A 20,727-nucleotide genomic window follows, 5' to 3' on the forward strand; every position below is an offset into this window, starting at 1 on the left:
TCTGCAATAATCACATATTTATTTATATTTTCATTATGTTGAATGTATAAAGGACAAAGTCTCATTTTTAGTACAATAATGCTTTTACGTGTTCACAGTATGACTCACATCAGTAGTAAATCACGTAGGGTCTTAGTACATACAACATCTAGACAGACATTAGAATGACACATAGAATACTGTAGCATCCTTAGAGTTTAGTACACTTCTTCTGCTTGAACTAAAACCCTTCCATACTCAACCCAGGTCACACCATCCATCTTAAATAAACATTAACATAATATTTTCTACCCAAAGCATGACTTAAAGGCTGGTAAAAAAAGAAAAAGAAAAAAAAATCACTGGCTTTTCATAAGATTTCTATACTTCAAGAAGTATGCCACAAAAGACTTAAATAGACATACAACACAAGAGACTGAACACCGACAGTAGCCTTCGATAAGCATTACAAAGTCATTTTGTCCTAAACCCATCCAGTGACTGTATGGATTCGAGAACTACAACAAACTCACAAACATGACCCAACTCAAGTGTACAAATGTAGGCTTCAGTAGTGTTTTCAGAGTGCAAAGAACTTGTCTGCCGGTCTCTGTTTAGACGTCAGGTCAAATTCATCAGACTGAACTGCGTGCCTTAAACCATAATCAGGTCAGTCGCTCACGCAGCGCAGCCTGGAGCACCACAGGAGTGAGGAGCATGGGGAGGTCGGGTCACGTGACTCCAGACCCCTCTACAATAACCAGCTAGCACTCTCATAATGACTTACTCACTGCCTCGCTCTTTAAGTGATGCCGGCAACGGCAGTACTGTCAAACAGCACAGCTCATTTCTGCAGGGAGTGCAGACTGTATTCATTGCTTAAAGCTTAGCAAATGGTCCTTCATTTGCGTGAACACAACCCAATGAAGAAGGTTCACCGTTTTAAAAAGTGCAAATATCAATCTGGCATCATTTTTGCTAGAGGAAGACATTTAGGTCAGCTGCACAGTAGAGTTCCTCTCGGTTGTCAGTTTTGTATAAAAACAAAATGGTCAACAGTGAACGACCAAAAAGAAACAACATATCATCGAGTAAAATGTTTCTAATCATCAAATTAACGGCACATAACCAATGCTCAGACAGGAATGGAAAATGCAGACACTCACACATACAAAAAACTCTGACTTAAATAAACATAGACTTGACCTGCTGTAACACAGACATTGAGACGACAGAGCCAGACAGATAGAGACAGACAGACAGACAGACAGAGTGACTGGCTGACTGAAGCGGTGCTGAGCCTTGAGAAGCAGGTGAGAGATGCATTCAGCGGTAGGCGACTCACAGTGCTGGGGGTCCCTCTCCTGGCTGCTGGTGGCAGGGCAGACAGTGGCGGGACTCGAGAGTGGGGGTAGGGGGTGTGGGAGCAGGCAGTCGTTTTCACAAGCACAACACAGAGCTAGACAGTGCAGGCATCCATGCTTCACTGGCTCCTCTCTCCTCCTCCTCTTCAGTCTGTGTTGGTAGCGGACGGAGGAGGGTTAAGAGAGAGCGGCTGGGGAGCAGGGGCCGACTGGAGCTCAAAGCACAGCTTTGCCACCGGCTTTAAAGGGGGGACAGCGAGACAACTCAAGCTGCATAGCCAAACAGAGACAGAGAGAGAGAGAGAGAGGAGCTGAGAAAGATGCAGAGAGAGAGAGAGAGAGAGAGAGAGAGAGAGAGAGAGAGAGAGAGAGAGAGAGAGAGAGAAGCTGAGAAAGACGCAAAGAGAGAAAGAGGCAGAGAGAGAGAGAGAGAGAGAGAGAGAGAGAGAGAGAGAGAGAGAGAGAGAGAGAGAGAGAGACGATTAGTCCAGTTAGAGCGTTCAGTGCAGTGCCGAGAAGTCGAAGTCGGCGAAGATGTCCTGCTGCTCTGTGGTGAGGAGGAAGGGGGTCTGGGGTGGAGTCAGGACGGGCTTGAGGCGTGTGAATTCCTCGTCGAAATTACTGACGTCCGCCGAGCCCTTGATGGAGGGCAGGAATGGGGGCTTCACCTTCTTGGCCAGTAGAGCCTCCCAGTCAATACCCTGCAGAGACAACACAGTCAGGAGAGATGCATCTTTCTGGTTTCACACAGCCTGCATCATCAACTGCAATAATAGTGCATACAGTAATCATAGACAAAGCAGTACAACTAAATGAATACATGCAGGCCATTAGAGCGGTCATTACGACTGACAGCAATGTCCTTACAATGAGGCAGGTGGCACACAGACAGGTGATCAGTTGGAGTCGGACATGCCTAGTCAGGATACGGGATGCCAATGATCATTTTTGAATCATGATTTAATAACATGATAATTTTTCCATTTATTCATCGGGATCTCTACTGGCTTTTAATTGCTCTAAGGTCATTTCATGTCAACTCAGACAGAATCCAGGAAAATGGTTGTTGCACCATCTCAGATTTTGTGAAGTTTGTCTATATTTTGTTAAATTCCAATGCTTTTATATTTTTTTTTCACTTTTGATTTTTTTGTAATCAAAATCACTTTTTTGTAATCAAATCACTCTAAAAAATGCCTCATCTTTGGAGGCCATGTTTGGATATTAATATATTGAAAACCATTATTCCTAACCTGCCCAAACTTACAGGATGGAAGACAAGCATGTTCTCAGTATTACGTGACCATTAAAAAATGGTACTATATGCCCATTGGTTTTATATAAGGTGCTAGGTGCATTGTATACCTCTGCTTTTTCATTCTTGTCCTCGATATAAAACCACCCAGGCTTTGACTTGACTTTTCCCTGACAAAAAACCTGAATTTCCATGACTTACTATAGAATGAATGGTACAATACTGACCAATGATTTCAGAGCAGCCGCGTAGGGTTCAAGAATCTTTTACTTTTTTACAGCGGGAGATGAATAAAAGGGCATTGGATAAACAAAGTTGGGCTACTCAAGCAAGTAGTAAAGCTAATAACCAGATATACACCAATTCTGCATGGAGATATTTGTATTAATGTATTTTTTGTACATTTAAACTATATATATATTATATGACTTTGCCCCAATATTCAATGACTTTGCCCCAAAAATGATAAAATTCCTTGACTTTCCATGTCTGGAATACTTTCCAAAATTCCATGATATTCCAGAAAGTCCATGTTCCATTCCAGTTTGTGCAAAAAGTACAGAAACCATCCATTCAAACAATCAATAATTTCTCTGTACCATACACTGTGGAAGCAATCGTTTTTTTTGTTATCCTCATTGCCTAGAAATAAGTTCAACAGATTTGAAATTTTCTTGAAAAAAAAAAAAAAAAAAACACTAGCCCAAATAAAATGAACCTGCCTAAACCAAACCCCAAAGTTGTAGGCAGCGCGGGAGCTCACCTGGAAGAAGCGGTGTCCCTTCACCTCCTGAGCATCCTGCTCTCCAGCTCCCAGACGCCTCTCTGGGTTCTTCTGCAACAGCTAGAGAACACAGACAAAGAGAGAGCCATCAGTCAGACGTCTATCGGAGACAGCTCATCAGCACTCCCACCCGTTACCACGTTATCGCTGTGTGATGGAGGAGCCGATAGCAATGGAATGCAGCGGCGCTTGTGGTGACGTGACGCACCTTCTGGATTATTGACACCGACTCCGGAGAGAGAAAGCGTGGGTAGCGCACATCATCGTTCACAATGCTGTCAAACACTTCCTCCTCGTCATCTCCTGGAAATGGAGACTGACACACAACACAAAATACATTTAAAAGCTCTTGACATTCCACTGAATTAAAGCAGAGACTTTCTAATAAGGAGACACAGCACTCAACGAATCTCCCATAGAAATGTATGCGGTTAGTTTGTAGCGCAAACATGGCAGTCGTCTACAGTACACATATTATGCCCTTTCCGCCACCAAAAGCAGACATGTGAATTCATCGTGCCAATCATGTGGTATGTTGTGAATACATCGTGCCAATCATGTGGTATGTTGTGAATACATCGTGCCAATCATGTGGTATGTTGTGAATACATCGTGCCAATCATGTGGTATGTTGTGAATACATCGTGCCAATCATGTGGTGTGATCTCGCAGCTGGAGCGAGGTTGGTGTGTCGTGATTTGTGAAGCATTGTGCACGCGCAGTTGTACCCGAAATAGATGCCCGATAAGTGCCCAAAAAGCATTGCAATATGGCCGCCAAGTGGAGGGATTTGCCTAAAAGGACTTTAAAAAGGAAAATCACTCAATATTCAATCAATCCATATTTACTATCTAATAAATAATATATACTTAAAAAAAAAGAAAGAAAGAAATCAATAAACTCATAAATCTGTGCCATGTTATTACTGTATAGACCCTTTCAAGATAGTTCCATTATCAGCATCATAGTTGGCCCCACAAGGCTTCCGTTTTAACTTTCTATATGTTATCTTAATGCAGAGGAAGTAGATTGGGAACCAAATAGAATTTTCAAGCATTGTTTTTGTTTTTATTGTTTAAAGGGTCTATAGCAGCAGGTCATACAGTGATGAGCTCACCTCTCCCACCAGCATCTCGTAGACGAGCACCCCCAGGCCCCACCAGTCGACTGCCCGTGTGTAGTTGCTCTCCGTCAGCACCTCCGGGGCCAGGAACTCCGGAGTGCCACAGAAGGTGGAGGTGCGGTCACCATGACCCATACCTGCACAAAGAACAAGAGGCAGTGTGAAGCAGGACAGGACTTGCCTTGTGCCAGGGTCAAGAGAGCAGTTACGGCAAGAATGGTTCATTTGTGTGAAGACCGAGCTTGGGGGGAGAAAATGTGTAGAGATTATGTAAATGGCCTGACCGTCCTCCGAATCCACTGGATTTGAATAAATGAGTTTATTCAAAACACTCCAGACGAGTAAGAGGAAGTCAATGTTCATTTTAACAGCTAAGATGTTGTTTTAGCAGATTACAATATTTTAGCATTGAGCATTGACTTAGGTGGATGTTTGTTTTGTGTTTGTTTGTTTTTTTTTTAAGATAAGCACCACCATTCCATTGAACCTCCAATAGTCAGACAGATGAGGACTGATAATGCAGGTGGTGAGAGTGACTACCACACACATGTGGGGAGAGGTTAATCCCACTCACCTTCTTTACACAGGCCAAAGTCAGCAATCCTCACAAAGCCATCTGCATCCATCAGCAGGTTGTCCAACTTCAAGTCCCTTTTAAGCAGAAAAACAAATCCAAGCTATACAATGCAATCAAAAGTCTAATGCCCTAGAGCTGAAGGAAATTAAATGATTACGCCAATTACTTTTGGTCTTTGGAAGGGCTCTGCAAGAGCTAAAAATGTTTGTACTACAAATTGTCTGGGATTACATTTCTCCAGTTTAGACAGCCCAAGTTGAGAAAATATATTAACTCTGAATGAAATCCCAATACATATTGAATCCGCAACAAAATATTATTGCAGTCGTGATCTATGCAGGCAATTCACACCCTTATAATAGCAACAGGTTTCACTCACCGGTAAACAATTTTGTTCTGGTGCAGGAACTCCAGCCCAAGAAGCACACAGGCAGTATAGAACCTATAGATCCAGTACAGAGGAGAAGAGGAAGTCTGCTGGTACCTATTGGCAGTGCTCAACATTGTTTCACTTCTAGACTCTTCAAAACAGTAGCAGTAGCAGTTATGGTTGCAAAACTAATGTTATCCTGCAGAGCATTTGTTGTTTTGCATATCTGTGGCTCAATGAAAGCTCACGTATTGAAAGTGTGTATGGTGTAACAATATGAAAAGTGTGTGGATGGGGTATGAAAATAACATTCTAAGACTAAATGAAGCAGCCAATCACAATCACACTGGTCTGTGAAGTGGTGCCAAGTTGGGAGCGGTGCTGGGGCGGATGGGTTACCGGGTCTGGCGCTCGGTAAAGATGTTTGTGTGGATGTGAGTCATTAGGTCTCCCCCAGGGGAGTACTCCATCACAAAGCACACGTGGTCACTTGTCTGGAAGCAGCCGTGCAGGTTCACCAGGAATGGATGCCGCGACACGTTGATCGTCTCAAAGATCCGCTTCTCGCACATTAGACTAGACATTAAACACAATAGAGACACCTGTTACAGTGAGTCATCAGGTCAAAGGTTTTTTTTATCTTTATGATAACAATAAACTTGTAAAAAACTATATATGAAAGCAACTGGTTTTGCTACTCTAGTAGTCAATGAATATCTGCACCAGATGAAATTCAATTCAATACAAGCCCCATAAGCCCACATTCACAGAGTACACATTGCATCTAGACTCTAAAAATCCACTTTGGGCACACCCATACTGATATACAAGTCCCCATAAGTTGAAAACAGTTACATTTTTAGACAAAAGGGTTCCATTAAGCATCTACTTTGAGTTGGGTGTGGTCTTTTACCTGTCGACCTCGTCTCGGGTTACAACATCACCCTTCTTAAGGGCTTTGATGGCGTACAGCTTCCCTGTCCTCTTAAACTCTGCCAGTAGGACCTGTTGGGCATACAGAGTGGAGGGTTACAGCAGACTCATTCAACACATCTGGACTGTAAAACAGTACAGCCAGAGAAAAAGACAGCACAGCTGGAAACAAACCTTTCCAAAGTGTCCCCGGCCGAGAACTGAGACGCAGTTAAAATCTTCTATCTGTATTCCCACCTTCTTCCTAGAAGATTCAAATGAGAGGAAAATAGAGGAAATAAATAGGAAAACATTGTATAAATATATTCATAAAAAATAAAATAAATTAAAATAAAATATATATAGCATCAGTAGCATGTTTCAAAAACTGACCTAGGAGCAGGTTGAGGTGTAGGTCTGACTTGAGATAGGTGGTTGTCTTCTGTGGAGTTTACTTTGGAATTCTGAGAACAATGAAAACACAGAATAAATAAAGCACTCATAAGTAAATCTTTTTCATCAAAAAATTGTTTATGAAAACCCCTTTAAGAACTTTGTTGTCATACACGGGTACATGGTTCACTTCCAGTGGCGTGTTAAGTGTGGAGTGGGATCTCACCAGCTGAGATGGAGAGTCTGCAGATGGCGTTTTGGTCACGTGAAGGCGTGGTGGTTTGGGCGGCCGCTCGTCACTGAAATTCAGCTTGACCACGGCAGAGTTCCTGTATTAGCACAGGAAGCCTCAGATCACAGATGGTTGTAGACTAATAAACTACAACCATCCACTCCACTAATAGCTACAATGTTATCTATTTATAGACAAGTGGTGTCAATCAGAAATACGGTGTTAAGAAACACATCACCATCACACTCTTTATGGGACAGTGTTTCCCACAGAATTGAATTCTATTTGTGGTGGTAGGTTTGCAGAATTAACTTGAATGCAACAGTTTTTAACAAATTAGCGCAGCGTCATTATGATCCAGATTTAAGCACAATTTAGCCAGTCGACTTTTATGCAAACAATTGCAAGATTGTTAATGTTTTCTTTAAACGTACATGTAGGTTTGTTGAGAGACAAGGAGAGGCTGTGCAAAGGTGCACATAGCTCTACAATTAATGAATTCCATGCAATTTAAATAGTACAACATGGAAAATCATTGTGTGGTGGTCAGTGTTGATATTGTGGTGGGCCGCCACAAATAAGTCAATGTATGAAAAACACTGTGGGACTTGCAGGGATCCTGCCACTTAATTGACAATATTTCAAAACTTTTTCCATGACTTTTCATAGCCTGACATAGTCATACTCAATTATAGTCAGAATTTGAGTCTCATACTGCTCCATTTTCAACCGAATGCCTCTGCACTCAATTGGATAAACCTAACCAATCAGACAAAAAAAGACATTTAATCAAATTTCTATATCTTTTAACAATCTACAGGTACAAGTAGACACACTTCCATGCTACAGAGCTACACAAAGAAACATTATCTTTGGACAAATACCGTAACAATCAATTGACTTTTCCAAAGCTTTCAATAAATTTACAGAATGTTATAACATGAGATTTTAAAAATGACCTTTCCAGGATTTCAAACCCTGTCTATGGATTGGATGTTAGGAGATCACAAACCCTGTCTATGGATTGGATGTTAGGAGATCACAATTCTGTGGTTGTGAGTGTATTTTCCCTTCATATGCCTAGGACATCCTGGCTAATTGCCCTCTGTGTCGCTGCAAGCATGTGCTCTTACCCGAGTTGGGGTGGCGTGGAGGCAGCAGTCTTGCCGTTGGAGGGCGGTGAGGTGACGTCGGGCCCAGACAGCGGCGGACTCAGGGCCGTGATGTTGCCGCTGCAGGGCGGGAGCACACTCATCATCAGCCGGCCCCAGGTGGCAAAGTTGATGTTCATCTGAGCCGCGCGCAGGAAGTTCTTCCCTGATCAGACAGGAGGAAGTGGGGAATGGAAATTAACACCTCGTCTCAAAATAATCTGCAATGGCCTTTGTAAAGCTATGGTATTTTTTCCCACCACCTTGTTTTATTGGTACTCATAGTACTATATTCTCAATATCAGTAGGGTTTGTGTGCATATTAACAACATTGTATGTTAGTAGTCTAGTACTACTACTTCAATACTGAACTATTTAAGGCAAATTTCCAAAAAACAGTGCGCCTTTATGCTGAGAAGACAAAAACCAGCCACAGTATGGTACAGGAAGCATGTGAATTAACTCAAGAAAAAAACCCATACAAATAAAAATAAATAGCTACATTTTAAACATGTTAGAAACAAACTTCCCTGATATTCCGTGACTGCAAAAATATAATCAAATCCCAACTTTCCATGTCTGGAGTAGACTTTTTAAAATCCCATGATATCCCAGAAATGTCATGACCCATGGAAACCCTAGACTACTAACCCTTCTCCTTGGGGAAGATCCGCTTCTGTCGCTGTAGCTTTGGGTGGCGCTCAATCACAGGGTTTATGAAGGTCACCTACAAATTCATTATAGCTTTTATACTCTCATGAGAGAACAGTGATGACATTATCCTCACCGCTAGATTTCAACATTAGCTATGTGCAGATGGTATCAGCACTTCCCAACTTCTCCTTCAGCACCATCTGGATGTCATGTGAAAACCTGCTCATTAAGACCGCATAGAGCAAAGGACTGCTTTTACCATTTAATTATCCTATTCTATTTAATGAGCAAAAACAAAATGTTACTGAAAATGTCTGAAATTTAGGCAAATTTAGGTGTACATAACTAACTAATCGGACACTTAGAACTTACTGTAGTACATACTCAAATAGATAAAGGGTTTCTGTTCATTTAAGCACTACACACATAGCAGTATTTTCTAATGGGACTGTTGCAAGTGCGCCGTCCTCACCTCAGCGAAGAGGGTACCCTGCGGCTCCAGGTACAGACACATGCCGTGCCGCTGGTTGTCCAGGAAGTCCTCCAGCCGCAGGAATTTGACGGCACACAGAGCGCGCCAGTCCCGCCAGTACACGGCAATCTCCAGCTCACGGGACTGCGCACACACACACACACACACACACACACACACACACACACACACACACGTTAGACCAAGACAGCATGCACTGCACACACCCACACACGTTAGACCAGGACAGCATGCGCAAATATGCATTGGATTTTGGTAGGCAAACAAACATGACAACATAATGTATGTAGAAACTATTATTGGAGACATAGCTTGAAACCATGAGTGATTTAGAATAGAATAGAATAGAATAGAATATACTTTATTGTCATGCCTGCATGAAAATTGTCTTTGGTCTCACTGATAGTAATAGTATAAAAACACATAGGAAACATAGAGTAGACACATTAATTCCATTACAAACAGACATATATCCACAGGATGAACACAGCACATCACATGTATCCCCTCCCTCTAGCCCACACACACATGCATACACATCAGATACAAGGCAGACAGCACCAGTTCCAGCCCATTTGTAGTGCTCTTGGCTACTTCTCCCTTCTGTCTAGTTTTTCCATTGTTTGTTGACCATGGAAATTGCATTTGGAATAAAAGAGTTTTTGTATATATTTTCCTGACAGGGAGAGTGTGTTAAAGTCCCCTAAAATGAAAACGGGTTGGTCAGCTGATCGGGAGAGCGCGTTATTGAAACAGTCTAATATGCGCTCGGCTGCCTCTTTGTTGTTAGGACCAGGCACATACACCAATGACCGTCAGCTGGCCAAACTCTCGGGATAAGTAGAATGGTCTGAATGAAACCACTAAGATCTCATAGTGTCTTGTGCAAATCTGTTCTGAAACAGTGAATTGCGTCGCCCATTTATAGACCCTTTCAAGAGAATTCCATTATCAGCATCATAGTTGGCCCCACAAGGCTTCCGTTTTAACATTCCATATGTTATCTTAATGCAGAGGAAGTAGATTGGGGCCCAAATAGAACGTTCAAGCATTGTTTTTGTTTTTATTGTTGAAAGGGTCTATTATCAGCCAGCATACATAATCAGCCAGTCTGATCTGATTATAGTATATCCATCAACGCTAAAGTGACAATCCCACTTCAACCATGTTTCAGTAAAACAAATGAGGTTACTGCATCGGAAGTCCTCCTCATATTTGATGCAAAGTATTACCTCATCCAATTTGTTGTTGAGCGATCTTACATTTGAAAGGGTGATCACTGGTAAGGGGTGCCGGCTCCCACGTCTCCTTAATCGATTCCGAACCCCTTCTCTGGATCCGCGTTTATTCTTATTTGGTTTCTTAATCCTTGATGTTAACAATCCCAGCGGTAATATAAATCCAGTGTTCAGATTACTTGCGTTAGGCCGACAAGTGAGAAGAAATTCACGGGAATAACTAATGCGGGGCTGGGCAACCCCATTGTTAGTAGGCCCATTGTCGGCGTTTGCCTCGGATATCGTTGACAGGAGAGTTACCAGAGCGATATAAACAGCGGAAAAGTTCATGGTCCTTGATATATGATGTGCATACGTTGAAACAACGAACAGACAGGTGAGACACAGGGTCAGCAGCAGAGCCGCGCCCCTAGTACAGCTCCGTACAGTACATTTTACTGCTTTGTGTGAATAGAGCGTGAGGTGTGTCCTTGACAGCTCAGCTGGAGCCAAAACGGTCATGAGTGAAATGTTATTTAGGGCGAACAATGATTAGAACGACCCAGAGGTGCACTCCTGAATGTAGCCATTAACCATGTGAAAAAGGAACAGCACTTTCCCCACAGTCAATGTTCTCTACAGCGCATTTCTGTATAACTATGACTTCATACTATTTTGGGTTTTAATGTTACTTTATCTTTCTTCGTAGTGTGACCCAGTTGGGTGCATGACCACCTACTAAATCCAAATACAACCAATCTTGGTACTTTCTGGACACAAATCCACAGAGGTAGACACATCACACAAATCAAATAAAACCATAAAGGTGGATACCGTACACTACCTAGATATGACCAGAGAACACACAGAATAGCTACATAAACTATTTGCATGCAGATTTACACCAAACAAAACCATTCCAACCTACTTAAAATACTCTGTTGAATTCACACATTCACATGCAAACAAAAAACACACCACATCCACATGCTACTACACAAACACAAACAAATCTCCCTCACTTGTGAAAATCCACCGTAAACCCACACGCGCGCGCAAAAACTCATGAAGGCACATTCCCACACAAGCATTACTTCTAAACCTGTCTTAGTGGCGGGTTGGAGACAGATTTACTTTGATGTACTAAAGCCTGCAGCACATCACTTAAGTCCCACAGAAAAACAACTTCTAATTTTGAACTGACAGCGCAGTGTAGGGAGAGAAAAAAACCTGCAGCATTCTGATCATACTGCAGTGAGTGACTTCAAGTGAGAGAGAGGGTGGGAAAAAGAGAGTGCGGAAGGAAGCAAGTCTTGGACCAGAATCAGGCTCCTTGTTGGGCTTTGGGGCTAGAACCAGATTACAGTGGTGCTGAGGGATTAGCCGTGGGGATTACATGCTGGAGGGGAGGCCTAGCATTGGGGGGTGAGGGCGGTGGTGGTGGTGGTTGAGGGACAGAGAGGGACTGACAGGGCGTTACATTTACGCCAGTCGTCCACACAACTCCGGAGGCGTTGAGCCGCCAAAACCTAGCGTTTTAAGAAACAAAGTCGGCTCCGTTTTAGTTTGAAAACTCTGGGGTCACGTTCAAGTGCATTGTTCATTTGAAGAAGTACTCACCCGTTCCAGCTCGATGCTGAAGCTCTGATCCCAGCACTCCTTACTGAGTGGCCTCCAGTGTGTGCGACCCACCATCCTGTTGTCCACCTTAACCATGGCACTGATCTCCGCTGCAGATTGATCACACACACACAAACACACAGCTTGGTAAGGACTATCAACAAAACATTGGACAATAGATCAAAACCACACTCAAATGATCTATCTATTAAATATTCTACAAAAGGTAGGGTAAGCGATGCGATTTCTATCACGCAACACTTTCTGTAACATTCAGCGAAAATATCCTTACAATCCACGATTTTACGAGTACACTGTAAAAAAAAAAACGGTCCTCTTATAGAGCCCAGGCTCTGTGAACTGGAAACAAACCGTGTCCCCCAAACTCCAATAATAATAAAAATTAAAAAGAACACTAAGGGTAGGGGTGAGCTACCTCTCTGGTGTGTTTTATTTGGTCTTTGGTTCAAATATAACGTAAGTTGCTTTGGTCAAAAGGGTCTGCTAAGGAACAAGCACAAACGTGACGTTATCCAGCACCCCTTACCCCTTTAAAAGACTATTATGACATCTCACACCAGATTCAGATTCCCAGCCTTAATGGATATAGATTATTCCCTGACAGCCACACCACTTATAAATAAACAACCAATATCAAAACATGGCATTTTAAACACACATCCACCATGCTAAGTTTCTCCTATGCTTTGTCCAGTTGTGCTGGGCTACTTTCAGTGACCACTTGGGGTGACTCACTGGAGAGCTCATCACTCTTGAGGGTCTTGCCGTTGGTGCTGCGTCCAGACAGGCCCGAGCGGATCCTCAGGGACTTTGCCTCCGAGGGGCTGGCGGACGACACCAGGCTGGGGACCCGACAGCGGCCCGGCACTGACTCCAGCAGGTCTTGACAGCCCATGAGCCTGACCTCCAAACGACCTGGACACACACACACACACACACACACACACACACACACACACACAATCAATACAACATAAACAAAACAATTCCACAAGCTCTCAAGAGGCTGACTTCAGAGAAACAATGCCCTAGTTGTTACATTGTTGTGTCACGTTCTATATATACAATACTTTGTCAAAGTGATGGCTGCAAGTACCCTTGGCCCAAAATAACTTCAGGAAGAAGATAAAGAAACTAATAAATAAATAAATATATTAGATAACACCACTGCTGTGCAGGCAGCGCTCCATGTTTCATCAAATAACCTGAAGAGGTTGCGCATTGCTTCACCTTATGATGAAAGGAATAAAAGTGGATGAATTATTACATTAGACTCACTCCACTAACAAAGGACTAGAACCACTCCTCTATATGAGGGGCGGGGGGACTCAGCTGAATCTCAGCAGACTCAAATCCTTTTGCATTCTATTTATTTATCAGCCACTTGCATCTAAAGCAATTTGCAGTGTGGTAGAAGACACCTAGAAGGAACTGCAAATTCAAACAGTGCAGTCAATTCTTACCCGTCAGAGACGCTGGCTTAAAGAATGACGAGGAAGAAGAAGACGATGACGATGTGGATGAAGAGGAGACGGTGGAGTGCACACGGTCTCTCTGCACGGAAGGCGAGGCGCCCAGGGTGAGCTCCTCTTTGATGGCCGTGCGCTTGCTGTGGTCCGGCGGCAGCTCGCCCAGACGGCGCTCCAGAGACAGACGCAGCAGATCCAGCTTCTGGGACGACTCCTGCAGACGAGCCTGTGCCTGGAGGGGAGGGGCAACATTCCCATCCACAGTTAGTCAGTACTGGTGTGTTGCCAATTATGATTATGAAGATTAATGTACCACATTTAAAACAGTTTTGAACATGTAAATAGTAATACATCATAACATTTAGTCAAAATTAGACTACATTTATCTTGTTAAAAATACAAAAATACATAGGGGGCGCAACATTCTACAGTGCTCATACCATGTATGGGACCAAGTACCCACAGGGACCCAGGTTCGAATCCGACCTGCGGTCATATCCCGATCCCACCCAATCTCTCTCTCTCTCTCACTCGTTTCCTTCATTCCTCTCTATCTTCACTGTCCTATCCGAATTAAGGCAAAAAGCCCAAAAATATGCATAAAAAAAAATACAAATACATTCTAAACATTCACATTAATCACATTTACCAGAGCACATTTAAGCACATTCTTGAAGAGCAACCACAATTTACACCAAACCTATCTATACTCCCATAAAACCCTCTTAATGAAACAGAAGCATCATGTGCCCCCCTCCTGGTGCTCACCTCAGCCAGTGCTCGTCGGTCCTGCACCTTGCGTCCCCCTAGTTGCTTGACCACATTCTTGGCTCCCTCAGACACGGCCGCCTCGATCTTCAGGTGGTGCCTGAGCTCCTCCACCCGCAGTTCCAGGGGACTGACAGGGGACTCTGAGTCATAAAGGAGTGATGGGTGGACACAGGTCATGACATATTGTAACAGCGATACAGACATATAGTCAACATACTGTATGTACAGCCAACTCTATCAGCGCCTGTGTTTTAATGCTCCACATGCAAAGGAAAATGATAAAGCCCGTGGCTGTTGGTACAGTACAGGACACCACAATGAAGGTCATTTGCTTTGCTTACTCCGTGACACTGCAAACATACCTCATGTGTGCAGACATCGACTCACTGCACCAATAAATAAATTAAAAAAAAAACACCCCTAGAAGCAAAACTAAAATTAGACACCTCTAATGTTCTTTTAAGTTATATTGGGAAGGAAAAACATGTAAGCTATGCTACTTCAAAGGCCCCGAACTCTAAGCGAGATAAAACTGCTGCTGTTTGGTGTGCCTAGACAGCCAGTAAGCGAGGTAGTGTGTGTGTGTGTGTGTGTGTGTGTGTGTGAGTGTGTGTGTGAGTAAGCAGGAGAGAGAGAGACAGACAGACAGACAGACAGATAGATAGAGGAGAGAAACAAACGAGAGAAAGGGAGAGAGGGAGAAAGAGAGAGAGGACAGTCAGTTGCTTTGAGAAGGTGACAGGGCTCAGGTTACCCCATCCTCCGCCCCCTCACCTTCTGGGTCGGCGGCCTCGCGCTCCCCCTCTCGTGCCTGGGTGACTTTGATGATCTGCATGCGGAGCAGCTCGATCTTGGTGCGGCTATCCTGCAGCATCTGCTGGGCCGTGGACAACATCTTACGGTCCTGTCAAGAGGAAGACAAGGGACGTCAACATGAGGGCACGTCACCTGTACACGATCTCACCAAAGTGACGCGATTAAGATCGAAGTACGACAGACACATCTGAGCGTTCAAGAATGCAGCGTGGCATGTCTCGAGAAACAGGGAAAAATGCTTCTAAGACAACAGTGGGGAAGAGCACAAAGTCCCCCTAAGACAACAGTGAGAATCTCTTTGTTTGCTTCCAACTTACAGTTCAGCAATGCAGCTGCCCTCAAAAGAACACCACCAGATTTCTACACACATCAGCACTTCTTATTCCTGTTCCTGTTCCTGATAACCAGTGGCACTGCACGTCATGGAGTGTTCTTTTGCTTCACAAGCTGAGCACAGCTGACTCAGATAATCAAAAACTGTCACATTATGCGTTAGGTGTAATCAGGAGCATCCAAGCCATGGACCTCTTAATCACGCAGTGGTGCTAGCTGATAGGACAATAATGAAACAAGAGATTTACAGGGCTGTCAAAAAGCAGACCAGAGCAGTTGACTCTCCTAATATGATGAGAAGCAAACAAGCAAGCCGCCTCAACCCAGTCACCAACAGGTCAGACACACAGAAGGTTACTGAACAGGAAAACCCAACAAAGCATTTTTATAATCATTACCCTTCTGGGCTGATCAAAAACACCACACCACACCCAGCCTGCTCCATCTCCTCAGCCTGGATTTATGACTCACAAGACATAAAGAGACCTGCCTCCATACACTTTTGTAACTGACAGGTGGAAAGTCAACAGTGGCAGGATCAAGACATGCTGCCAGTGTCAACTTCTCCCCAGATACACTAGTTTGGTTACTGTAGGGAAAAATAATAATTACATCGCCTACAAATGCAGTGAGTCTTTGAGTGAAAACAAGTCAAAGATGATAAGTATAAAGTGAGTTGGAGAAGGAAGAAAGACTGCCATTCAAGGCGGCCCCTGCCTGCTCTCTATGCGCTGAAAGGGGTCATGTGTCATTCCTTTGTGGCCTCTCAGTCCTCTCCCGGGCATTCTGCGTGTCTGCTGGCCAGCAGCTTCTTCATTGTTGTGGTCTTCGGGGTGTCCTTCCCTCTCAGTCAATCAGGAGCTCAAGCTCTTCTGCTCCGTATCTTCGCACGCACACACACACACACACACACACACTCAGTTGCTCTCTCACACATGCAGCGTACTATCCACTCGCCAAACTCCCAGTTCCTCTCTATGTCCCGAACCAGAGTGTCAGCATCTCGCAGAAAATCACCGGCGTGTACCAAGTCATCCCTTATAGCTGGTCCTTTACCGTTTTACAATCCTCTCAGTCTCTCCTTGTCCTCTGCCTCCCTCCCTCCCTCCCTCCCTCCCTTCCAGCCGTCCGTCAGTCCGTCCGTCCCTCTCTCTCTCTTTCTCTCTCTCCCCCTCCTTCTCTGTTTACAGTTCTCCTTCCTCAGGAGTTACCTCTCTGTCAGTGCTGCTGCTTCTCTCAGCCCGGCTGCCCCAAACCTCCTCGTTTCCACATTGGCCGGTACCAAGTCACATGGCCCACTGCTGTCGCCAGGCCCAGAACAGGAGAAACCGAGACCGAATCAGAACCACCAGCATACTGGTGTATGTGTGTGCGTATGCGCGTGAGTGTGTGTGGGAGCTCCACAGTCTAGCTGTCTGGATTAGGCTGGGCACTGCCTGCATTAATCACTGCCTGCCAGAACACCGTGTTCAGAGGCGTCAATGGGCAGCTGCAACAGCAGCAGCAGCAGCTCTCCATCTGCTAATGGTTCTCTCTCTTCATTGAAAACCAGAAGCCGTCTTTCCTCCCCTTGTTCAGATGGACCGTGAAATTGGCACCTAACAAAATAGCCAGACCCGCCATTGGGGAATGGAGATCTTGTTTATTTCCTAAAAAAAAAAAAAATGTAATGTGAAGGGTGACTGTGTCCTAGCACTACTAGGGGGAGGGATGAGACGAGGCAGGGGGAGGGGTGAGGGATGATCTGATGAACGTCCTTCAACGCAGTGCAGGTGGAGCCAGGGTCCCTTGGCTCCAGACCAAACTTTGAGTGCCCAACAGTTCTAATGATATAATTCAATTACTGTCAATAAGCAAAATGGCATGTGTGCTCGTGTGCAGCATGCTTCTGAAATGTGCTCACTTAGCGGAGTAAAACAGATGGAAACTGAGACAAGAGTCAGCGCTATATAGGAGGTCTACATTCAACCTGTGTCCACTTGTCTGTAAGCATTTGTGTGTGTGTGTGTGCGTGTGTCAGTCAGTGCTCGTTTTACCGCATAACTGGAATGTGGCACATGTCTGTCTGTTTCTGTGCATGTGTGTCAACTTACTCTAACTGAACTGCTGGCATAGGTCTGGATCATGTTCTCCGCTCCTTGCTTCACCTTCGTCTCAATGGTGAGCTGCTTCTGGAGGGCATGGATACGACCAGCAAGTGGGGATGTGATCTCCTCCCATTGACAAGGGTCAGGTGATATGGCATCACCTATAACAGTACACAACAATGAAGTACAACCATCAAATTGAAGTGACAGATTGTTGGTTTCCTTCATTTATATATACACATTTAATATCGGGATACACTGGCAAAGAAGTCTGAATGAATCTTTGTTTAGATTTCTTTTTATATTTTCGCTCCGAACTGTGCCACCCCCCCCAATCAGCAGCTTACTGGTGGGGTTGTTGTCCTTCTCGGTGGCCATGGCTCGGGCATTGAGCTCCTGTAGCTCCCAGTGTAGCTGCTCCAGCTTGCGTGTGGAGGCACGTAACTGGCCATCCACGTCGGCAGCGCTCTTCCGGTTGCTGACGGCCCTCCGTAGCCGCTCTGCAGCCTCCTTGATCTTGAGCTCGCGCTGGATCTCCTGCCGCAGCAGTGCTCGAGCATCCTCCAAGCGCTGCTGGAAAGCCGGGTCCAAGATGTCCCCCTCTGCCAGGCCTCTCAGGGACGTGCTCTGAAGAAAAGGAGAGGAGAGGAGGGAACAAGATATCAGTGCAATCTACTCCACCTCTCCAAACAGACAGAGCAAAGTGAAAGAGACACTGACAAGACACTGATGAAGGGGAAAAGCATGAAGTGAAAATAACTACAGGTCTCCGGTATTGCGTATGTATGCACCAAGAGCAATCAATTCCAATGTTGCCAGCTGAAATCTGAAGCACATAAACATGAACACCAGAACACACTTTGGTCATTGGCTTCTGGCCCCTACAAGAAATCCTGTACAGATAAAGATTAGGAGCATGTTTTCAAGAAGGTTTACTTTGACGAGAGCTAGCAGAGACCGGAAATACACATAACACACATGTATGACAATTTACATATTTAAAACAAACTGACAAGTTCTGTAAGGGGTGTTCAATGGGGGGGGGGATTAACTACCGACTAGTATTTCACTGTTCATACAATAAAACGTTATTTTTGTTCGGGACAACGGTCAAATTTGAGGGAATCACGTTTCAAGACATGAGGCTGTCTTTGTAGTGTTCAAGGGAAAACAGAGGCTGCTCTGTCCTCACCTCTCATGGCAAAGCATGCAAATGGAAAACCCGAAATGCTTGCAAGATGGAATATCATAGATCATTTCCAAAGCGGAAAGGCGTTTTTCCCCCCTCAAAATTACTGGACCTGACTATTTTCGACGTTGCTTGGCATTCAGTGTTCGACAGTGGGACAGGCATTCAGTAACCAAACCCTGTTAAACCAGTAAAACCAGAAAGTCTGAATACACTACTCTTGCCAACTCAATAGTTTTGATGCCGAGATTTCGGTGAGTAACTTATGAGCTGAACGTGTGACATAATTTCATCTGGCCCATAACGTTAGTACTATTGTGAACAAAGATGTAAAAAAAAAAAAGGCTTGCTACTCGTTAGCTTACGTTAACAGTTAAACGTTATTTTAGTTATTTAATTTCCCATGGCGTACAATAACGTCAGTTACCAGGAATATCAAGTTATGCTGGCGAACGTCTGGGATCACATTATTTCACCCAAGTTAGCTTTTTATTGGGAAAATAGTCTAGTAAATTACAGTGGACGACATTATGACCATGATTTATCGCTAGCCATGTTATTGACCAAACTTTAGGATAGTCTAACTGTAACTTAACGTTTTATTAATTCTTAACAGATAACGCCATGGTAGTTTTCAAAAAGTAACGTTAACTATCTAACAAAATTAAATGATGAGGCATTAAGCAAGTTGTTGAAATTAATATCGACCTTACCTGGAGAGTAACGCCCGCCATGTCAATTTATATTCAGAGATCCAAGACCCCCGTTACCACCTAGAAGCTACGAGGATAACGTTCACTCGACTGTCCTGATAACGTTAAACTTAAGCTTTCTTCCAACGTTGTTTCGTCGCAGCAAACTAATACTATGAAGTTAAACTTTACCACTGGGTTAACGATGGCCTCAGACAAAGTGGTGAGCTGCCATTCACTTAGCCCAGTTTACTTAAACTAGAAGATAAAGGCATACCAGCTAACAACCAGGTTTAATCACAGAAACACACATTTCGAAACTAGGTTGAACCAGTAGGCCTACTCAGTTTCCAGTATTTCCTACGACAGCCTTGGCTGTTCTCGCGAAAACAGCCAGACTGTCCATTGCACACACCACCACCACCGGTACTTTTCTGAAAGTTTTTTTTTGTGTGTTTGAGTCCGGGGTTTGAAATCTACGGAGACGCCTCCTTGACCAAACTTCTGTTGGTTAAGGCTCCTGCCAATCAAAACCAAACGTCTTGCTCCATGTTTCGCTGACCTCTTTAGACCATGCACAAAGGTGTATATCTTAATATATTAAAATCTAAACACTCTAGTGTAAATCTTAGTTTGCATTTGAATTTTGTTCTACATAAAATGGGAACCAACGATTCAGTGGAAAGGTTAGTGGGACTAGCAGAGGGCATAAAGACATATATGGCTTTAAAATCAATTAGCTTACAATAAACAAATGTCCAGAACAAAAATGAATAAACAAAAAAACATATTTGAAAGATTACATAATATAATCTTGTTTTCAACTATTTCTGAGAAAATGAACTGTGCATGTTTTGAGGAAAAATACACTATGTTTAAATGTGATTGATAGAATGTTACACGTCAACTTTTTTAGGATGATTACAAAGTCACCATTCGTTGTAGGCGATGGATTTGATCCAGGATAACCATCATTACTGGTGCAGCTGGTCATGCACAATAGAAGTAGGCTACAACAATCTATAAAATAGCATGGGCAGTAATTAGGCTTATTCGATCATTATCTGAAATTATATACATTATAATATATATATATATATATATATATATATATATATATATATATATATATATATATATATATATATATGAAATTAACTATATGCTATACTTTATAATTTAAATAATAGCACTGGCGCATCAACCTCCATTTCATCATAAAATT

The 20,727-nt window shown here is 43.5% G+C and overlaps 2 protein-coding genes across 5 annotated transcripts in view; one reads left to right on the top strand and one right to left on the bottom strand.

The window, feature by feature from the left end:
* pkn3 (protein kinase N3) lies at positions 1-19,934 on the bottom strand. Of its 4 annotated transcripts, none has more exons than XM_042059639.1 (23): positions 19,524-19,934; positions 17,969-18,248; positions 17,628-17,782; positions 15,160-15,289; positions 14,383-14,525; positions 13,609-13,846; positions 12,881-13,060; positions 12,125-12,234; positions 9,267-9,410; positions 8,792-8,867; positions 8,123-8,306; positions 6,984-7,086; positions 6,758-6,828; positions 6,560-6,629; positions 6,366-6,457; positions 5,852-6,028; positions 5,462-5,524; positions 5,080-5,156; positions 4,500-4,642; positions 3,591-3,698; positions 3,362-3,442; positions 1,823-2,044; positions 1-1,778 (listed from the first exon to the last, which is right to left on the bottom strand). In XM_042059639.1, exons 1-22 carry the CDS (start codon positions 19,542-19,544, stop codon positions 1,844-1,846), a joined length of 2,847 nt encoding a protein of 948 aa, XP_041915573.1. In that variant the 5' UTR covers positions 19,545-19,934; the 3' UTR covers positions 1-1,778; positions 1,823-1,843. The 4 variants fall into 4 exon arrangements, with proteins under 4 accessions (XP_041915573.1, XP_041915575.1, XP_041915576.1 ...); XM_042059641.1 differs by having other exon boundaries at positions 1,714-1,775; positions 1,824-2,044; XM_042059640.1 differs by having other exon boundaries at positions 1,749-1,784.
* dync2i2 (dynein 2 intermediate chain 2) overlaps positions 18,916-20,727 on the top strand; it is a 10,939-nt gene continuing 9,127 nt past the window's right edge. Inside the window, exon 1 of the mRNA XM_042059645.1 lies at positions 18,916-19,064. The gene's annotated coding sequence lies outside the window, so the exon portion shown is untranslated. The remainder of the gene's footprint in view (positions 19,065-20,727) is intronic.

This window comes from Alosa sapidissima, chromosome 13 (assembly GCF_018492685.1).
Source record: "Alosa sapidissima isolate fAloSap1 chromosome 13, fAloSap1.pri, whole genome shotgun sequence".
NCBI classification, from domain to species: Eukaryota; Metazoa; Chordata; class Actinopteri; order Clupeiformes; family Clupeidae; genus Alosa; species Alosa sapidissima.

Bases quoted from the DNA above. Each gene is read 5' to 3' on its own strand.
- pkn3 (XM_042059639.1), bottom strand. From the start codon at position 19,544: ATGGCGGGCGTTACTCTCCAG. The intron at 14,526-15,159 runs GTGAGGGGGCGG...TTTATGACTCAG, and splicing joins CGAGGCCGCCGACCCAGAAG to AGTCCCCTGTCAGTCCCCTG. The intron at 6,458-6,559 runs GTTTGTTTCCAG...TATGCCCAACAG, and splicing joins GCCGGGGACACTTTGGAAAG to GTCCTACTGGCAGAGTTTAA.